This window comes from Teleopsis dalmanni, chromosome X (assembly GCF_002237135.1).
Source record: "Teleopsis dalmanni isolate 2A chromosome X, ASM223713v2, whole genome shotgun sequence".
NCBI lineage: Eukaryota > Metazoa > Arthropoda > Insecta > Diptera > Diopsidae > Teleopsis > Teleopsis dalmanni.
The window spans coordinates 33,093,262-33,113,319 of NC_051848.1; the positions used below are offsets into that span (position 1 = coordinate 33,093,262).

At 24.1% G+C, this 20,058-nt stretch overlaps 1 protein-coding gene across 4 annotated transcripts in view; it reads left to right on the forward strand.

Moving 5' to 3' along the window:
* The window catches only part of LOC119687976 (GTPase-activating protein skywalker), a 104,522-nt gene that overhangs the window by 82,723 nt on the left and 1,741 nt on the right, over positions 1–20,058 (forward strand). For 2 of the 4 annotated variants that reach the window (XM_038102549.1, XM_038102547.1), the window contains 5 exons: positions 8,539–8,663; positions 8,740–9,068; positions 9,143–9,317; positions 12,234–12,263; positions 19,227–19,385. In XM_038102549.1, coding sequence (XP_037958477.1) covers positions 8,539–8,663; positions 8,740–9,068; positions 9,143–9,317; positions 12,234–12,263; positions 19,227–19,385 — 818 coding nt within the window. The remainder of the gene's footprint in view (positions 1–8,538; positions 8,664–8,739; positions 9,069–9,142; positions 9,318–12,233; positions 12,264–19,226; positions 19,386–20,058) is intronic. The other 2 variants (XM_038102551.1, XM_038102550.1) reach the window with 1 other exon arrangement.

Below are 20,058 nucleotides of genomic sequence, written 5' to 3' on the forward strand. Positions count from 1 at the left end.
GATATTTATAAACGTATTTATGGTATCTGATTTGTGTGTCTGGTAGGAACTAATTTAATTGCGGTCATATGTGGTTTTGTATTTCATTTAATCAGTAGTTTTCAGAAGCAATAGTCACTGCTTAAGATGAGACTAGAAAAGTGAAGTCAAAGCTAACTTCTTTCCTAATCTCAAAACTTTTATCATTTTTAATTTTTTTTTGATTATATGGGACAAGTATTCTTTTTTTAAATTGACATGTATTTACATATTTACATACATTTATTTATACTTAATAAGGAAATTGTGAATTGTACTTTGAACATAATTTATTTAATCTTCTTAGATTATATTGATTTTAAACTAGTTCATATGATTTTTATTTATTTTAAATATATGGTATATAAAAAAATGCACTTTTAGTTGAGATCATTTTATTTATATACAGAAGTACAATATTCAGTAAGTTCATAAGATATCTATATATATATATATATATATATATATATATTCATATATATTTATATATTAGTTAGTGCATTATAAATATCTGATATAAAGCGTATGCATATTAATTATTAAGATTTTCAAAACGGGTGATAATTTTAAAATAATTTGAATAATCAATTACTACCTTTCAAGTAGTAGTGTTTTCACACTAAATTCAATTCATGACATAAAAATATATATACTTATTTGTTGTTATAAATATAATATTACTCATATTAGCATTATAGAATAAACAATAAAAAATAAACTATGGAAAATACAAAAACAGGAAAATAAAAGCATGTAGTTTAGTGTTCGATATTCTGAAGGGTTATTCATTTTGTGGTTCTGTAAATTTATTTGATGTAACAATTTCTTAACTATTAAATTATAAGATTTTATTCTTAGAAAAATAATTTTTATATATTGTATTTATATTTAATGCATAATATGTATGAAGCATATAATAAACTTCAATTATTCTTAACAATAAAAGGATTGCAAGTATATACTTCAATTAATCTTAATCTTAAGTAATAAGTCCATATTAAAATGTCTATAATCACAATTTTGACTCTTCGTCAAAAAAATCTTATAAAATAAATTTTTAAACTTAATTATATACCAATTAATGAAATGAAACATTATCACATCTTATGTTTTTGCCCTGCGAATATTAGGAAATGACTGTAGTATCTCGATCTGACCGTTCATTAACTCAAATAACTCTATAGACTTGAACCATACTATATAATAAACTTTAACAAGAATATTTATTTGATCAGGTTAGCTTCAAAGACTGTCTTCAGCGCTATCGCAATAGATTTCAAGAGTTGTAGTTTGAGAGTAATTATGATAGTTCATTGTATTCATTGGTATTAAATTTTAAAAATTTGTTATAGCATGAATTATATATTATGTGCTCTTTAATTTTTAAACATTGAAACATATAAGAACTCAAAACCGATTTACAGAAATACAAAAACAAAAAAAAAGGTGAAGATAATAAAGACAACTTATAATATATAATATGTAGATATTTATGTTCAAACTAATATAGAAGTCAAAAATTTATTACTTGACTTTCGAAAGTAGCTTTAAAACGTAAATGTTGTTTCTTATAAAAGAATCAGAGAAAGTATCTAACACAAAAAGTAGCATTAATAGAGGTCTAAAAAAGTACTTTATGAAAGAAAAATAAAAGAGTCATATAATTTTTCAATAATTATTCGAAAATATCAATAATTCACACCTACAGTAAAAAAATAGCGCAATCGGGTCATTGCCAATAATATTTTAAAGACAGAAGTATCAACAAGTAAAAAAATCAAAGGCGTAAATCACTTCTCAAAATATTGGATATATTTGATATTTCTAATGATTAAATACTGAATTATTGATCTCGCTCTCTTTATAGATCTCTGATTCAATGCAAAGTCCGATAATATATAATAATTAAATTTTTGCAACTGACTCACATTTTAATAAGAAAAAAAATATATATACTTTTAATATATATTATATATTAGTATTAATACTAATACTGTGTAATTTTACATATACTTCTCCGTCTAATTTTTGAAACTACATTTATTGTATAATATATTCAAAATTTATAGTTTAAAAATGCACGTGAAAAATATTGCAATATGAAAAAATTTTTCGGAGAAAAACTCTAAGCCTTCTTTAAGAACGACTATGTGACCGTGAGTTTTTCTGATTTTTTCGAAGTTAAACTCACCAATTCGACGTAAATTCTTCGAATTGGCGGAGTTTTTAGAGAAAAACTTAAAACCTTCTTTTAGATCGACCGTGTAACGTTTTTTGTTCCCGAAATTAAAACCAAATCAATCAATTAAATGTAAAGTAAGCGGTTCTATTTAATAACGGCCATAAAAGAATAATTGTTGAAGAAGTTGAAAGCCGTACACCAAACAGCCTTCGAGTTTTTTCTGTTCTTGAAGTCAAATTTTCCTCGTTGAAGATAACGTTTTAGTCCGATTTTAGTTATAAAAGAGAAATCATTTGGAAAGTTTGTAGAGAATTGGGACAAGTGGCTAATATGGCTGTATCGCACTCGATGGTACCTTCTTTAAGCGTAATAAGAATGAATTGAATTGATAATTTCTGTGTGTTTTATTTATTTAAAAATTTCTGATATTTTAAACACTAAATATAAAAGTAAAAAATTATAATAAAATTTATTAAGTTGGCAAACCATTTTATTTTGTACCCTATAGGATAGTTATATGTAAGTGGTATTTTAGCAAATATTAAATATTAATTATTTAGCAAATATTTATAAATATAGTTTTAGTAAACCTACAACAACAAAATACTCATATTATAGGGTCTAGTACAATTCGAATTAAATGCAGTGTAGGGTGTATGAGTTTCGATTAGGTTAGAACTTTAGAACTTTGTTGCTGTTTCTGAACTATATTATGCAGCAACTGCAATATATGTGCATATAAAACAATAATATAATATGAATGGAGTGCGATTGACTTGTGGCCTCCATCATTACATATATTTATATGTTATATATTACTTAACATTAAATAAATACTAGACTGACTAGACTTGATTGCAACATTTAGAATACATATTGCAGTATCAACTTCGTCTGGAGGAGACAGTTTTTATTGTTTCCACATGAATTACGTGCAATATAGATTAAATAAATTATATTTCTTGTATTTTTGTATTATTGTATTTGAAATACACTTGTTTTAATAGATTAAATTTTTTATACCAAGACTTTTTAATCTAAGTAGTGACAAGTGTTTATAGTATTGTTTGCATCTAATGGTGATCCGTCCCAATAGCCCCATAGTGCATTAAATCCATTAGCCCCTATTTGAAATGTGATAAATGATACATGTCAATTACTTTATTAACTACTCCATAAAATGTGTTTGTTCTCATATACTCGTACAGTAAACGAGCTGCTTGTATTTGTTGATAAAGGTAATAGGGACTGATGGGACTACATTAAACTGCTGTTCGCTAGTTTTGTCTAGTGTAAATCTAAAAACATAGCCATTAAGTCCGGAAACAGACATTTCATTCCATTGTCACTTTTCTGAAAGATAATAACAATAACAATAACAATAGCAATAGCAATAGCGAATTCGAAATATTAAAGTGTACAGCAAATATATGGAAAACCTCTATAAATCACATTTGATTGCCTTAAAAGTAATATAATTATTACAGAAAAAAAAGATTGCACTTGAAGTGCTTCTATAAATTTTATCGTTCATCAATTTGCAATTATTGTTAAATTTATTGTAGTTTACTGTTTGCATTAAAATCTTTGTCATTATTTAGGTTATTAACGATAAAAAGTAATAAAAAATATTTCTAATTACATTTTAATTATTGTTTTGTAATGGCACTGATATGAACTCAAAAGCAAAAATAGTATCTTAAAAATAGCACTGGTTAAGTATGTCTAAAATACATATAAACATAGTTTGTTACTTTTTAATGAGATCATATACTTTTGATTTTCAATATAATATACTACTGAATTCAAGGAACTCATAACTTCACAACTAACTAGTAATTAGCATTTCTTGAAGAAACCGCTTTCGAGGAATCCAGTAAATCTAAATAATTTAATTTAATCATTTGTAGAAATTTATTTTTTTTTATAAAAATTGAAAAAAGCGATTAGATACTTTATTTAGTTTATTTAATGATTAAATCGGTTGAATTGTATAATTGATTTATAATAGTAACTCAAGCTCTTAAATACGAATTAGATTATGGTTTAATTATTTGAATACTATTTTTATATAAATTACTTAATATTGTTATTTATATAATTAAAATAAAAATATTTTGGGATTTCCTAATCCAAAGAGTGCTTCATCACTTAAAATTTGATAACCATTTAATCGATTAATCAACTAAAATTTTTAATTTAATTTTTAAAATATTTACAGTTGAACGGATAGTCATTTGATTAGAAACTGTTTTGTAAACTATGCAGAAGAATTATTATTTTTATTTTTAAATAAGAGCAATATATTCAAATTATAATACCAATGATCTGGAGAAGAACAGTTCAGCAGGAGGCAGGCAAATCGTTTAACAAGTTGAGATTAATAGCACAAAATAGAAAGCAGTCCAAAACTTTTGTAGACTCGTTAAGTTCCTAATGGAGTATGGAAATAATAATAATATAATACCAAAAAAAATGTAACACATCTAGTATTGTAGTTCTTTTGAACTAGTTTAGTCAAATATATTAGTTAACACTACTCCATTTAAATAGCATATTTAAGATTACACAAAATATTACATTGAATTAAAAAGTTAATCCAGTTCATTTTACAAAGACGAACAACTGAATTATTTTAGTGGGATATAGCAAAGTTTAGTTCATTTCTTTTTGAGTATTTCTTTAATTTTTTTATATTTCTTTTTATGTTTTTTAATAATATTAATAATATACCTATTAAGAAAAATTAAATAATATATATACTCAATCGAATATTCCCACCTATAATAAAACTATATCCTAAGAACTCATTAAAAGAGACAACGTGAACACTGCAAAGTTTACTGATGTTTTTTCTGGTAATTGGTGTCTACATAATCCTCACTGCACAAGTTGTGGAAATCCACAGCAAAAAGAAACCATAACACATTTACTTTATGAATGTCTGGCTTTGGCATCCAGAAGAAATAGGATTTTAGGAAAATACTTCTTTGACAGTTTATCGCACTGTTCATGGGTGAAGCCAAAAGACTTATTATATGATATAAATTCGGCGGGATGGATTTCGTTTATACTCTTCTATGATAGAAATATTCTTGCGAGAAATGTGGTAGCAAAATGGTGAAAAATCGGTTATTGAAGTACATGGCAGTTATCTAATGACCTACCACTGCAACCAACCAATCAAATAGTTTATATTCTATAAATGTTGAGATGAACTTGATTTATTTAAATACATCAATTATTTTAAAACTTTTATAAAAATCAAGCATGATGTGTTATATATAAATCCTTATTCTTCTTTTTCTCCTTCTAATTATAACGTTTTTTATTCATTAAATAGTTTTTATTTCCCTACATTCACATGTCTCAATCTTTAATCTATTAAAAGATCACTTCGATAAGGCAAGGCAATAAATTAAATTTTTATTTATATGAACGCTACTTTTTTATGTTAGTAATACAATAATAATAATAATAATTTTAATATTATTAACACATTTATATATATAATATATATATATATATATGTATATATATAATCAGATGATTTATGTACGTAAGTACAATAAGTGTAATCTACTCTAAATCAAATATTTAGTTTTATGATTTAATGGTCAAGTAATTTAAGTACAAATTAAATTGACATGAAAATATGATTACTTAGGTGAAAATGAAAAATATCAATAAATGATTTATACCTCAGCGATTTTTGCATGTACATATATATAAAAAGCGTTATAAAAAATTAGCGTTATCATGAAATTATAGAGGAATATATCATGTGCGACAAATTTCACTTATGAAAAAGTTTATTTAACAATTAAAATATATAAATTATTATAAATTACAATAATAACATAAAAAGAGGTAAAATATTACATGAAATCGGGGAATAAAAGCATAGTATTAATAATATAAATAAATAGGTTTGTTTGAAGTTGAATTTGAATTTGAATTTGAAAAAAAAAATAATTTTAATTTAATTATTATTTATTGTGTTCAGAGGTAAATAAACATGATCATTACAATGAATTAAAAACAGACAATTTGTCACACATTAGATAGTCTTTATCATTTCTGACTGAATTTTGTTTATTTAAAAATAATCTACAAAACCCAAACAAAAGAATTATTGTCGATCAGTAACGAATAATGAAGTTTGATTGAAAGTTTCAGTGTTTAGAGACATTAAACACTAAAAAAAAGAGACTTGGATATTAGAAGATACTGTGAGATGATTTCTCTAGTACACCTTCAAGGAGAAACGAATTTACATATAATAACCAAAATTTATTATCAACTAGTTAAGAATATTTGGAAATGATAAGAGAGAGTACACCTCAAGACTACAGGTATTAGAAATATATATATATATATATATATACTATAAGATAATCTCTCTAGCATATTTTTTTTAGTAAACTGAACCGATCTTGGGGGCGCCGTCAACCGAATTTTCAAAAAAAAAAAATTTTGTGTATACCTTAATGAATACCAGAAAATTCTTCAGTATCTTACAAAAATTGCTATTAAATTAAAACTCATAACATTATAACTTTTTTAATTTTCCGAAGAATGAGTGACTGGCACTCGGTCCTTTGAAAAATCAACTGACTTCGACCTCTAAAACACTAGATTTCATGGATTTCAATCTTGGAGAAATCTTCGGAATCTAAAATAATGCGTTATAGATTTCAATAGCATCACATAGCTTTAAAAGATTTTCCATTACTGTTATAAATCAATTTGATTAATACTGATATCTTTAATAAACTAATCATATTAGTGCTTACTGTAGATACATTGTTCTCGATGAGCTAATATATATTTAAGTGTTAATTAAGTACAAATCGTTTCATTTTTATATAGGTAATAAATCTATAAAATTTTATTATAGTAAAGGTAATTTTGTTTCTAAATTATAATAAAATCAAGTAGAGGAAGGTGTGGAGAAACGTTATATATAATAAATGATAAAAATTTAAAATTATTATAATAATATTATATATTATTAGTATTCACATAACACAGATATATTTTTTAAATATTCCAACCTCTATATTTAATGATATTGTATTTAAGTTAGTTATATTAAATAAATATTGAATTTTAAACAATTTAGCTTACAATTAACAAAAATAGATTATTCATACAACTAATATATAGATATATAATATAATATATTTGCTTTGTTCTACAACTTGCCGATTATAGTGTACCAAATACAGATAATTATAATGCAGAAAAAAACATTAGTTTACTTTCATGTGATAAGCAGATGTACTTATATGTATTATAACTGATAGTGGAGGTCATAGTAATTTTTTTCAAAAAAATTTTTCTTTTTTTCTATTCTGAACCTTCCTCTCTGCCACGACCGCACAATGTTCAAATAGGTCATTTTTATTATCAGATTCGGAATTAGAAATAATAAAAGAAATAATTAAAAAAATTTAATAATTATGTGATTATTTCTGCTTAATAAGTAGACTAGCATATGCTCGAACTATATGACGGCCAGACCGTGAGGGAGATCTAAAGAATAATATATGGAACTTTAATAGACACTTTAAAGATGTCTGATTGTTACGGCAAAAACAGATTATGCATGTTGTAGGAACGTGATTCTATAAGTGGTAGCTATTAAAAAGAAATGTGAAATAAATAGGTATTGAAAAAATAATTAATTGCTAAAAAAAAGTTGAAAGTGCGACAGAGCACTGATTGAGAGGAATTATTTAGTAAACAAATAATAAACAAATATAATAAGTAATAAATAATAATAACATGATGCTTTAATGTGTCCATGTGTATTTACTCTATCTTGTATTTTGCAAACATTGTAAATTGTATCGTGTATAATTGATTGAAAATAGTGTTTGCTGAGAGTTTTAAAATGCATTCAACTAGCACAATTTAGGATATATACTAAATTTAAAGCGTTATTTTGATACATAAGATTGTTTGTATAACTTTTTTTTAAGTTTAATATAGAAGTTTATTAGTTGAAATGGGATCCCAGTGTCTTGCTTTGTTTAGATTTTGTTCTTTGTAATTTGACCGTCATATATGCTCTATGTAAATATTTTCAAAAGTTTACACCATACTTATTGTTTCTATTATTTGGCAATTGTTCAAAAAATTTCATGTGATTTAAAGTAAATATGTCTCTAATTTGAATATATTCGGTGCTCGCAAATATTGAATTCGATTTATTTGGGTCAATTGAATTTCCAATGACATATGGAATCACATATACAAATATGTATATCTTTGTAAAAAATGTTGAATAATTTTTGGAAAAAAAAACTTATTTTCATTTCTTTTGAAAACAGAGGAGGAGGCTTATCATTGTCTGGCTTCATTGGTGGGCAGTAAGGAGAAAGTTTTTATAAATCAAACAAAATTATTGCATGAAGTCACTTGGAAAACTGTCATGCAAATTGCTAAGAAACACACCGTAAGTGAAAATCTTATTTACTTTAAATATATATTATAGATTAAGTTCTTAACTTGTCTCTTTTAATTTTGAATAGAAAAATGCTTTAACATATTTTCAACGCATATGTCCCGGACTAAAACTTGAACGTGTCTTCATGGATTGGTGCTGGTGGATTTTAGCTGGTTTACCTTTTCAGCATTTGGTGCGCATTATGGATTGTTTCTTTCATGAAGGCATCAAGGTTATGTATCGTGTTGCGCTCGTTATTATTAATCTCTTCTATAAGGAATGCCAAGTGAACAACGAATATAGTCCAGATAATATTAAGAATGATATTGGCAATTCGCTAATAAAATTCTGCAAGAAAATCCCAGTTTCACCGGCGAAGCTATTGCATGCCGCTTTTAGTATTAGGGGACTCAGGTAAGATATTCTATATTTTTTAATCTCCTACAAATGTATTAATATTATTTTCTTTTTTTATTTTGTATGTGTAGTTCCACATATATTTCTAGAATATTCTTGAAGACTGAAATGTTACTAAAAAGCCGTTCCGTACTGAATAGCGGCGGTTCGAAACAATTGGTTAAATCCCGTTCCAGCGATAATTTACCAACAAGTCAATCCCAAGTCAATATACAAATGATGTCACACACATTGACTATTAGAGAGGTGAGATACCTTTTTTGTCTTGTTATTTATATATTACTATATTACTAATCAAAATAATCAAATAACAATTATAATGTGTTGCTTATAGTCGAAAAAGGAGTGTTTGTGGCGTTCTTTTTTTAAATTACTATATTTAATACGGTATATTCTATATTAAAAATTCCATATTGGTATAAAATATGATCTTGTTTCTAGTTATCTCAACTGATTCAATTTTTTCCCTTAACATCGATTCTGAAACTTTTTGCAAGTTTAAAAAATGGTGTTCTGTCGCAAGACTATGTGTTCTTATAAACTCAATATTTATACATATATTACATCTCAACTATCTAGTTAAGATAAATTGATGATTTTACGAAAAATACTATCAATTTTTGATCTGTATAGAACATTTTCACTACAACTTCAAAACAAATCAACTGCTTTTTCTTATAATGTTATATAGTTATATCAAAGATAATTGTATTCATTAATGTATTATAACATGACATTCATTCAACAATATATTATACCTCTATTCGTTTGGTACTTCTTTCATATAGTCAATTGAAGTTTTTTTCCCGAATATCTAACAAATATATTATTTTAGTAAAGACAAGAAGCTATTATGTATATAAGGTTATCTTAATTAGACAGTATGTGGTATTCTATTCATCTTTTGATAAATTTATTTTATATTTCTGATTCCATTGCTTTGTTAATTCCTGCATTATTAATCAATTTACGGTTAGAACATTATATTCTTTCGGTGTTGTTAATTTCTAATATCAAAGAAATATTTTATTTTGATCTAGATAGGTAATCATGTAAACATATAAGCCGATTTTAATCTTTTAAGTGTTCTATCTATCAATCTTCGTTCTTCATGCTTTTATTGCTATATTGACCTAAACTTTTTATAAAAAAATTGTATAATTCTTTACGCAACTACATGTCACTTATTTTTATAGGCCAAAATATTGGGAGTAGAGATTAATTAAATAGCTTGAAAATGCAAATATAAAGTCCCATAGAAGAAGTATGTTAGTAAACTAGTCTAATAGTTCTTAAAGTAATACAAAGAAGTTCTCACAAAATTCTTGAAGCAAACATTGATCAAAGTAATGTAGGCACTTCTTGAATCAAGAACATACAAATCAAAGAAATCTTTTCTACTTGATAGTAAAATCAAACCACTGGGAAAGAGAACATCTTTTAACAAAAGTTTTGGGTTAACGTAAGGGACCATAAGAGATCTGTAGATTTATACATGTAATATTTCGCATATTCAACTTTATACATCACATAATTTAATACAAAAATTTTGGATCCATTTACGAGAGACATCAATGACTTTCGATTAGATAAATTGGATTAACTAGATCATGAACTTCATAGACCACATAATTTAATATAAAAATTTTAAATATTTTTGTCAGAGACATAGAAAGTCATCAATTAGATAAATTGGATTACCTAGATCATGAACTTTATAGATCACATAATCTAATAGAGAAAATCTTGAATACTTTTGTGAGAGACATAGAAAGTCAACGATTTGTTAAATTTGGTTAACTAGATATGAACTTTATGATCACATAATCTAATAAAAAAATTTTAGATACTTTTGTGAGAGACATAGAAAGTCATCGATTAAATAAGTTGGATTAACTAGATCATGAACTTTATAGACCACATAATCTAATACAAAAATTTTGGATCCTTTTGCGAGAGACATAGACCACATAATCTAATTAAATATTTAAGATCCTTTTGTAAGAGACATAATAAGTCATCGATTAGATAAATTTGATTAACTAGATCATGAACTTTATAGACCACATAATTTAATATAAAAATTTTAGATATTTTTGTGAGAGACATAGAAAGTCATCAATTAGATAAATTGGATTAACTAGATCATGAACTTTATAGATCACATAATCTAATAGAGAAAATCTTGAATTCTTTTGTAAAAGACATAGAAAGTCCACGATTTGATGTATTTGATTAACTAGATAATGAACTTTATGATCACATAATCTAATACAAAAATTTTAGATACTTTTGTGAGAGAAATACACAGTGAACGATATGATGAATTTGATTAACTAGATCATGAACTTTATAGATGTATAATCTAATACAGAAATTCTTAAATTCACATAGAAAGTCCACGATTTGATGTATTTGATTAACTAGATCATATCCGTAAATATTTTTATTTAGTAAATAATATTATTGGACTTCAGGATTATTTTAGATTTATTACTCGCCGCTTAGACTTTTTTGCTATAAGCAACATTTATACAATATATAAATATAATAATTAAGTTTTATATAGTTAAATGCAAAATTCTTTGTTATAAAATAATTTAATTGAATTGGAATAAACATATAAGTTATAAATTTTAACCCAATTTATTTATTTACTTTTGTCTTATATTCATTTATAAAATGAATAATTTTTGTATATTAATTATTAACAATCTCGAAAATTTTAACCAATTTAAAATTACTAAATATTTTTTATTCAATTAATTGTTTTAATTTTTTTTCTTTTTAAATTTTCGTTATATATTTTTTTTTTTTCGTTTTGTATTTTTGTAAAAATAAAAATTATTAATTATGTTATTTTGCAATTACTCTATTAGTAATTTAACTGAGGTTCCATTTTTGTACGATAAATTTTCATTTAAAATTTTTATATATATATTTTTGATCAAATATCCTTCTTAATTTTCTTCCTCTTATTTTCGTGACTAACTCATAATTGTTAATACCTAAGAAGTTTTAATTTTAAGCTGTAGTATTGATTTCTATACAACAAAAAAAAAATATATATATGTCACATAAACACTCACTCATATTTAAATATTTTTCGTTTTATATTTTTCTTGGTATTTTTTCTCTTGAAATGTGTCCATAACATTTCAGAAGGTGTACACCGAGACCTGTCGCAATTTGGTATGGGGCTTGTACATATAAAGATGTATTTATTAGTTTTTAAGTCGATAATGCTTATTTAAATATATAATAATTAAAATTTATTTTTCAAACATTTTCTCTGTTCTCAGTTTATTGTTTGTTTCTTTTTTTACTACTGACTGATTGATTTCTATTTTCTAATATTGAGTGATGAAAAATTATAACTCCTTATTTGTTCTGTGATTCGCTGAAGTTCACTGCTTTCTTTTACACTTTTTTGTATATTTATAAGACTATCCTTAACTTTCTACTAACAAATTAGTAAATGCTTTTTTCTATTATTATTATTTATTTTTATTTATAATTATATAGATCAAGTATAACTGCTTCAGTATTTTGATTTTACTCTGAGTTTTGTATGTGAGGCTAATTAATATTAATATTTATTTTTATATTTAATATATTTTCCTATTAAAGTTATTTATTTAAATGTACGTGTATATTTCTATTGATGATGTATATGTTATGTGCGTTATATGTTTAAAACTTGAATTATAATAATTTTAATATTATAATATTTTATATTTAAATACTTGAATATAAAAAAGATATTAATTATAAAGGAGAAATAAATTGTCAATAGAAGATTATTAATAAAATTAAAGGCTTGAAAACACTAATCAATTATTTTTAAATCATTAAAATCTATTAATTAAAGTTTGATATGTATATTTAATATACATAAATTATATAAAAAATATCTAATACATCAAATTAAATAAAGTTGTAGAATTTTCGTTTGCTAGTTTTAAACATATAACGATTTTATTCAATTGTATAAAATATTTTTCAAAAAATTTTTTTTTATTAATGTGTAACAAGTTATTTAAAAAACTGTTAAAATTATAAATACCAGTTTTTTATTGATATATATAAAAATTAATAATAAAAATAATTAATAATAATTATAATAATAATAAAAAATAATAATAAAAATAATTAATAATAATAAAAAATTATAAAAATTATAAATAATAATAATAAAAATTAATAATAAAAATAATTAATAATAATAAAAATTAATTATTTAAATAATATTAATTACCAAACATTCTTTTTATTCAAATATACTATATATAAAATAGAAATTATATGAAAATAGTATTTTTTGTATAGTGCAAAGAATGTATAATTTATAATTTACTACAGTTTGAATAAATTTATATACTTTTTTAATTTAAACGTTAATTACTTATTAAGTTAATTTATAAAAATTATAAATAATAATAATAAAAATTAATAATAAAAATAATTAATAATAATAAAAATTAATTATTTAAATAATATTAATTACCAAACATTCTTTTTATTCAAATATACTATATATAAAATAGAAATTATATATGAAAATAGTATTTCTTGTATAATGCAAAGAATGCATAATTTATGAGTTACTACAGTTTGAATAAATTTATATATTTTTTTAATTTAAACGTTAATTACTTATTAAGTTGGCTGCGTTCAGCAGCCTTCTTCAACTAGCCAGATCTGTAGTTTGCTGTCGCCAGCTGTTAGAACCGTGTGCCGTCATATCGACTGTTATCTACTCCTTAAATGTTATTAAATTACATTATTAAATTTAATTCATATTGAATCTTAATTCTTTCCCTTACTTAAACTTAAATATTACTTCTTATTTAAGTTCAATCAAACTACACCATGAGCGTTACCAAGCGGTGAATAATTATAGAACCATGGCTCTCCATAAAATTGTATCCGAAATATTATTTCATAGAATTTGTAAAAAAAAAATATCGATTGGATTTTGACTACTTACTTACTTATATTGTATTTCTGTTCTATTTCTGTTATGTTCTACACTACAAAAAGGTCACATTTAAAGATCTACTATTGCTTTTCCCTCAAAACCAGTATAGCCATTACAATAACAATAATAATCATTATTCTCCCAAAACTATTATATCGTAGACAAATTCATACAAAAAATTAGAGCTGCTATTCATTTGACATTCATTGACAGTTCATATTGTCAAATGTATATATATTTTTATATATCTTTATAAAATAAAGAGGCACGGCGTCCGGTTGCAAAACACCACACTTTTCTAATACCCTTTAAAGTGTGATTAAATAATACCGAACAATATTGTCGCCAATAGACTATTATGATTGAATATTTTTAACTCTAACTTTAGCTTCTGTTGTTGTACCCGGCAGGTATTGTGAACTCCATTTGGGGAATGGTGAAAGGCAGTTGGTCGCCGAAGGCAGTTGGACACGTGGCTCCGGCCGTTCTTGTCTTTGTTGCGCCAGAGTGATATGTCCTGTCCCTCTGTCCTTAAGACACCTAACGGTTCTGATTCTATTTAAAATCCTATTATATACTGACCTCTATAAAAAACTTTCTGTAAAATCTCGTATGGTAAATAACTGTTTTGTTTGTTATGTTATTTTAAATACATATATAATTATTTTATATTAATTGAAAAATATATCAATAAAAAATAATTATGTTTAAAATATTTTTTATTATATTTTATTAAAATATTATTTTTTGAAAAATATTTTATGCATTAAAAAATAAGATAATCACTCTATTCAATTTTAATGAAGTTTGTGTGAAATGTATATAAATATTATTTGTTTTTGTCAGTATCGAGATTGTTTTTATAGTAAATTTAAATATTTATGTATTATTATAATTAACAAAAAATATGTTTTCGATATGTTCGAAATATAATACTATATACTAGAGATCTATTTTTATATATTCAATATATAATATTTATAATTATTTGTTTTCTTAAATTGTTTTTCTATTTCTCTTTTTAAATTGCTGCCTAAATCATAATATAAAATCAATATATACTTTTATAATAAATTAATATGCAAATCAAATTTGTATTGTATTATTAATTTACATACAAATGATAAAATTATAATATTTTAAATTTAAAATACTTTAATTTTTTTTTTAATATAATTTTTTTTTTTTAATTATAAATTAATTTTTAAATATACTATGCCTTTGATTTTCGTAATTTTTATTTTTATTATTTCATTTTAAATTTATTTTATATGTCTTCTTTTATTTTTCGTTTTTTTATAAAACTATTTCTTATCTATTTAATGTAAATATATATTAAAATATAATACTAAAAAAATCGCGCGATTGTGTAGGGCGAAAAGTCGCCTGGTCATAGAGCCGTCGCCATGGGCGTTTATCCCATACATAATATTAAAAGCCAAGTTAGTTCCAACGAAGATGTAAGTGTGAAGATTTTTGTTAAGTATGCAATTTGTAGAAATTAAAAAAAGAATAATTAAATTTTGTACTGCTTAGTTTTGATCACAATTTTATATATCCGAGAAACACATATCCGAGACACATTTGCTTTATCGTGTTGCACTTCAAAATAAAAACTAAATTTAGATAAATTTTTTGACTATAGTTTTCAGTATGCATATTCCGTTGTTGTTTAAATTATGATATTATTTTAATTAAATTTTGTGGTTTTATTACTTTAAATAATTTTATATGTAAAAAATATATATTTAAATATTGTTAGCTTATGCTTTGTTTTTTTTAAAAATGTAATTAAATATAATAATTGTTGTTCTTTTAGAAACTGATTTAATAATTAATATTTAAATATATATTTATGAAAGAATACTATAATAATAAATTTTTTTTTTAATATGTGAAATTAGCTTTTTGCAATAAATTTTGTAATATTATTATAATTAAAACAAAGAACCGTTTTTATATATATAATTTTTATTGTTATATTTATATTTGTATATTTTATTTAATATTATTTTATGAGACTCTATTTTTATTGTATAATATAACATTTTAATTTGGATTTTCATTTTAAAAATAACTATGTATTCGATATGAAATTTTTAATTTTTCTAAATAATTAAAAAAAAAATTATTTGTATGATTTTACATCCTCATCATAATTGTACTATATTTATTGTCATTGTAGCATACTAATCGATTATTCAATAATCGCAATAACTCAATAATCCACCACACAACTTTTAAAGAGTTTAAAGTCTAAAAAGATAACTTTTTCTTCTCTAGAGCTTATAAGAGTTATATGTATATAATATGTAAGCAATCTTATTTATCTTATATGTAACAACATTTCTGTATTGTTATTTGCTATTGGTGACTTTTTATGATCCCGTTTTTTACACATCTATGCCTTTATATTAACTACTTTCTATATTTCTTTGCATACAAGGGCGCTCCATTAACAAACAACGATGATTTGTTATAATTTTAGTAACTCCGTAAGGCCTTTTATATTTAATATACGAGTTTCCTGCAAGCTTTTGATTTACTAACTTGATATATATCATAAAATTCCCTTACTCATATACTTTTTTCAACACTATTTCGATCTTTTAAGTTGTTATTATAATATTGTGTCCTTACTTTCTTTAATATGGCTTTAGTTCTTGCTCCATATAGATATCTTATTCTCTTTCTCTACTAAACTTCCTACAGTTTGTTTTTTAAAAAATCGTTTTGTTTTGTTCCAAAGTCAATGTTGTACCTACAGTCTTAAGTTTTGTATAATTAAAACTTTTTATCCAAAAATTTTTATCAAAATTTACCACATCTAAGCTTGATTTGTTTTCGTACTAAAGATGACTATTATCGGTAATAACAATATGTGTTTTTTTATGGACAAGTCCTACTTCTTCGTTTGCTTGCGACGACCCTGTCACAATCTTTTCATATTGAAAAATTTTTTCAACACAAAAATACTTTAACTTCTCTGATGTAGAAGTATCACATCTATCAAAAACTATTACTTTGTGACAACTATATATATCTGTAGTATGGTTTTATACAACATATCAATTTTATGGCAATTTTAAGTTATACTGCTTAGATTAATATTTAAATATATCTTTTTTACTATATTCTGCAAAATAGGGTTGAAATGTTTAATATTTAATATCTTCTTCTTCTTTGTTCCATTAACTCGCAGTGGAGTATAAGACCTCAAAATCAAAACGATGATTAATACAAGTGATCTGTATTTTTTTAAATATTTTGCATTACGTACTTACCATATATTTACCAATATCCCGAAGAAAAGTTATTTATTTAAACCAATTTGACCTCTAATTTTATAGATTCATCCCCATAACTTAAACACAACATTTATAACTCATTTAAACATAATAGTTTCTCATTTTTCTTGGTATATAAAATAATATATCTTCCCTTACATACTTGTACATTATGGGATTGATTCTGAATTCTTTTTTATTTATTATTATCGTTTTTTCGGAATTCCCTGTGGGTTTTGTTTCTAAAACTTATTGACACAAAACCGTTGTCTCTTTGACCGTCTTCAATTCGTTTCGATGTCCTCTCATGTATATATCTTATTTTCACTTTATTGTTCCAATATGAATTTTTCATTTAAGGGAATAATGATGGTAGGATAATGGCAGTACATTATCTGTCTTTTTTTTTCAACCCTTTATACGTTTATTTGCATTAGTACTTATAAAAATATTTTCTGAAGAACTGTTTGCTAAAGAATGTTTTGTATACTTCACAAGAAATATGGAAATGTTATCGATATCGATACAATCTTGTAATTTTGTATAGAAACTTGTTGATATCAGTTTCGATTGTTGATAATCTGGTTGAAAATTGCATTTTAAAAATACAATTGAATTGTTTATTTGTGAATACAAATACTACTAAGTTATATTAGTAGGCCCTAAGAAGTGTTTTAGGTCATATACATTTACCAATTTTTTTTTTTTTTTTATTTACAAAATTACGATATATATCTTATTTTCTATAAAATTATAAAAAATTTTTAGTATTTGAAGTTTAATAATTATTTAGAATTTGTTTAAAAAATAAATAAGTATTTTATATTATAATTTGTATTTTTTTTTTAAATAATGTTTTTTAAAAAGCAACATTTGAAAATGAATATTTTTTTTACAAAAATGCACTTTAATTAGTAAAGTCCTAAACAAAATCTCACACAAACATCCAATACAACAGCGCACAAAATACAAAAAAAAATTACCTACACAAACAAAAAGTAGTATTCAGAGAGCGTAAGAGAAGCTTACTGCCTCTCTTAAATAACAATTCTATTCAATACTCACTTAAGCTAGTCTTAATTATTTGCATGGTCGTATTAATTTTTAATTGATGTTTGTCTATTAATTTTGTTTTGATGGCATGACTTGAATTAAACTTATAGATTTTTCCGAAATACTTTCTTCCTAAATTTGTCTTCTAACAAACATTGTAAGACAGGCTTATATAAAGAGAGAAGAGAATGCGTTATAAGTACAAGTACAAGTTTATGAAATAAATCTAATTTATTGTTAATAAACTCTTTTATTGTAATTTGTTTCAAGAAAGAGAGAAAGAGAAGAAAGAGAGAAGCGAATGAGATAGAATGAAATAAAGACACAAAGAATGAGATAAAAAAGTGGCAAAAAGACAGTAAGAAAGAGAGCAAAAGAAAATTATAAAACAATGAGTTAAAAAAGAGTTGAAATTATTAGCTAACTATTTCATCATGTTGTCAGAGAAATATTATAATACTTAACTTATATAGATATTTAAAGCATATATCCACATTTATAAAATACTTAATATAAACAATAAGACAGAAGTAGTTATTAGAGAGCGAGAGAATGTAAGAGGAAAAAAAATATATATATATATATATAGAGAGAGAGAGAGAGAAAAGTATTTTGAAGGATACAAAAATGTAATCTGTATAACTTTCTCTTTTGCTTTTTTATTTATATACGTAAGCTTCCTATATGCATCTAATATATGTACAACTAATGACTGTGTTTATGTAAATTATTTTTGATTTAAGCATATTGTTTTCTCTTATATATATCTAATTAATTTTTTTGTATATAATATACAGTATAATAATAAATAATTATATTATTTGCTTTTGTTAGCTCTTCACGCTCTGGTCATGGTTGCCTGTTAGAATAACAATGTACCAACCAGTACTGCTTTATACCACAGAGGAGCATGGTTGCTCATTGACCACATTTTACGTGCGAGTGGAACAGCATGAACCTACTTTGATGATGATAAAAACGTGCAATAATGAGGTAAGTCATTTCGAACACTTCCAAAAAATTTTATTAAGAAAATAAGTGTGTACGTAACTCAAATGTCATTAAACTTGAATAAAAATTAGGGTCAATAAGGCCTATGCATAACCAACTGTAATACTACTTGTCTTAACCAAAATATTCTGTAATTTCATTATATGAAATTTTGTTAAGAGCAGAATGTGTGATATGAAAACGAATCTAAAACTTCATTTCTAGCAGTAATGGTTAATAGCAGTTATTATATCTAGCAGCGTTCAAATCTAAATGGCAGCTCTCGCAAAAAGACGCGGTTCACTTAAACCCTGAAACTAATGAGTAATGATCATAGGTGTTGGTATATTGAGGTGGCAAACAGCATTCGTAATGAAATAGAGTTATATCCTATTGTGATCTTACAATACCATTTCTATTATTGTACTCATTATTAAGCTCAATATTATTGTAGTTCTTAGAAAATACGCGCTCAAATGATGAAGACAAATATGTGAAGTATTGGAAAGATAAAAAAGGTTCTTGCTGTCAAAATATTAAATTGCACTTCTAAGATGTAAATCCATTAACTGTTAGAAATATGTAAAGTCTGATGTCTAACGTAATGTTTAGTTAAGTAGATAAACTATTATGTTTACAAAAAACACCAAATCATAGGTACAATAAAATGATAATG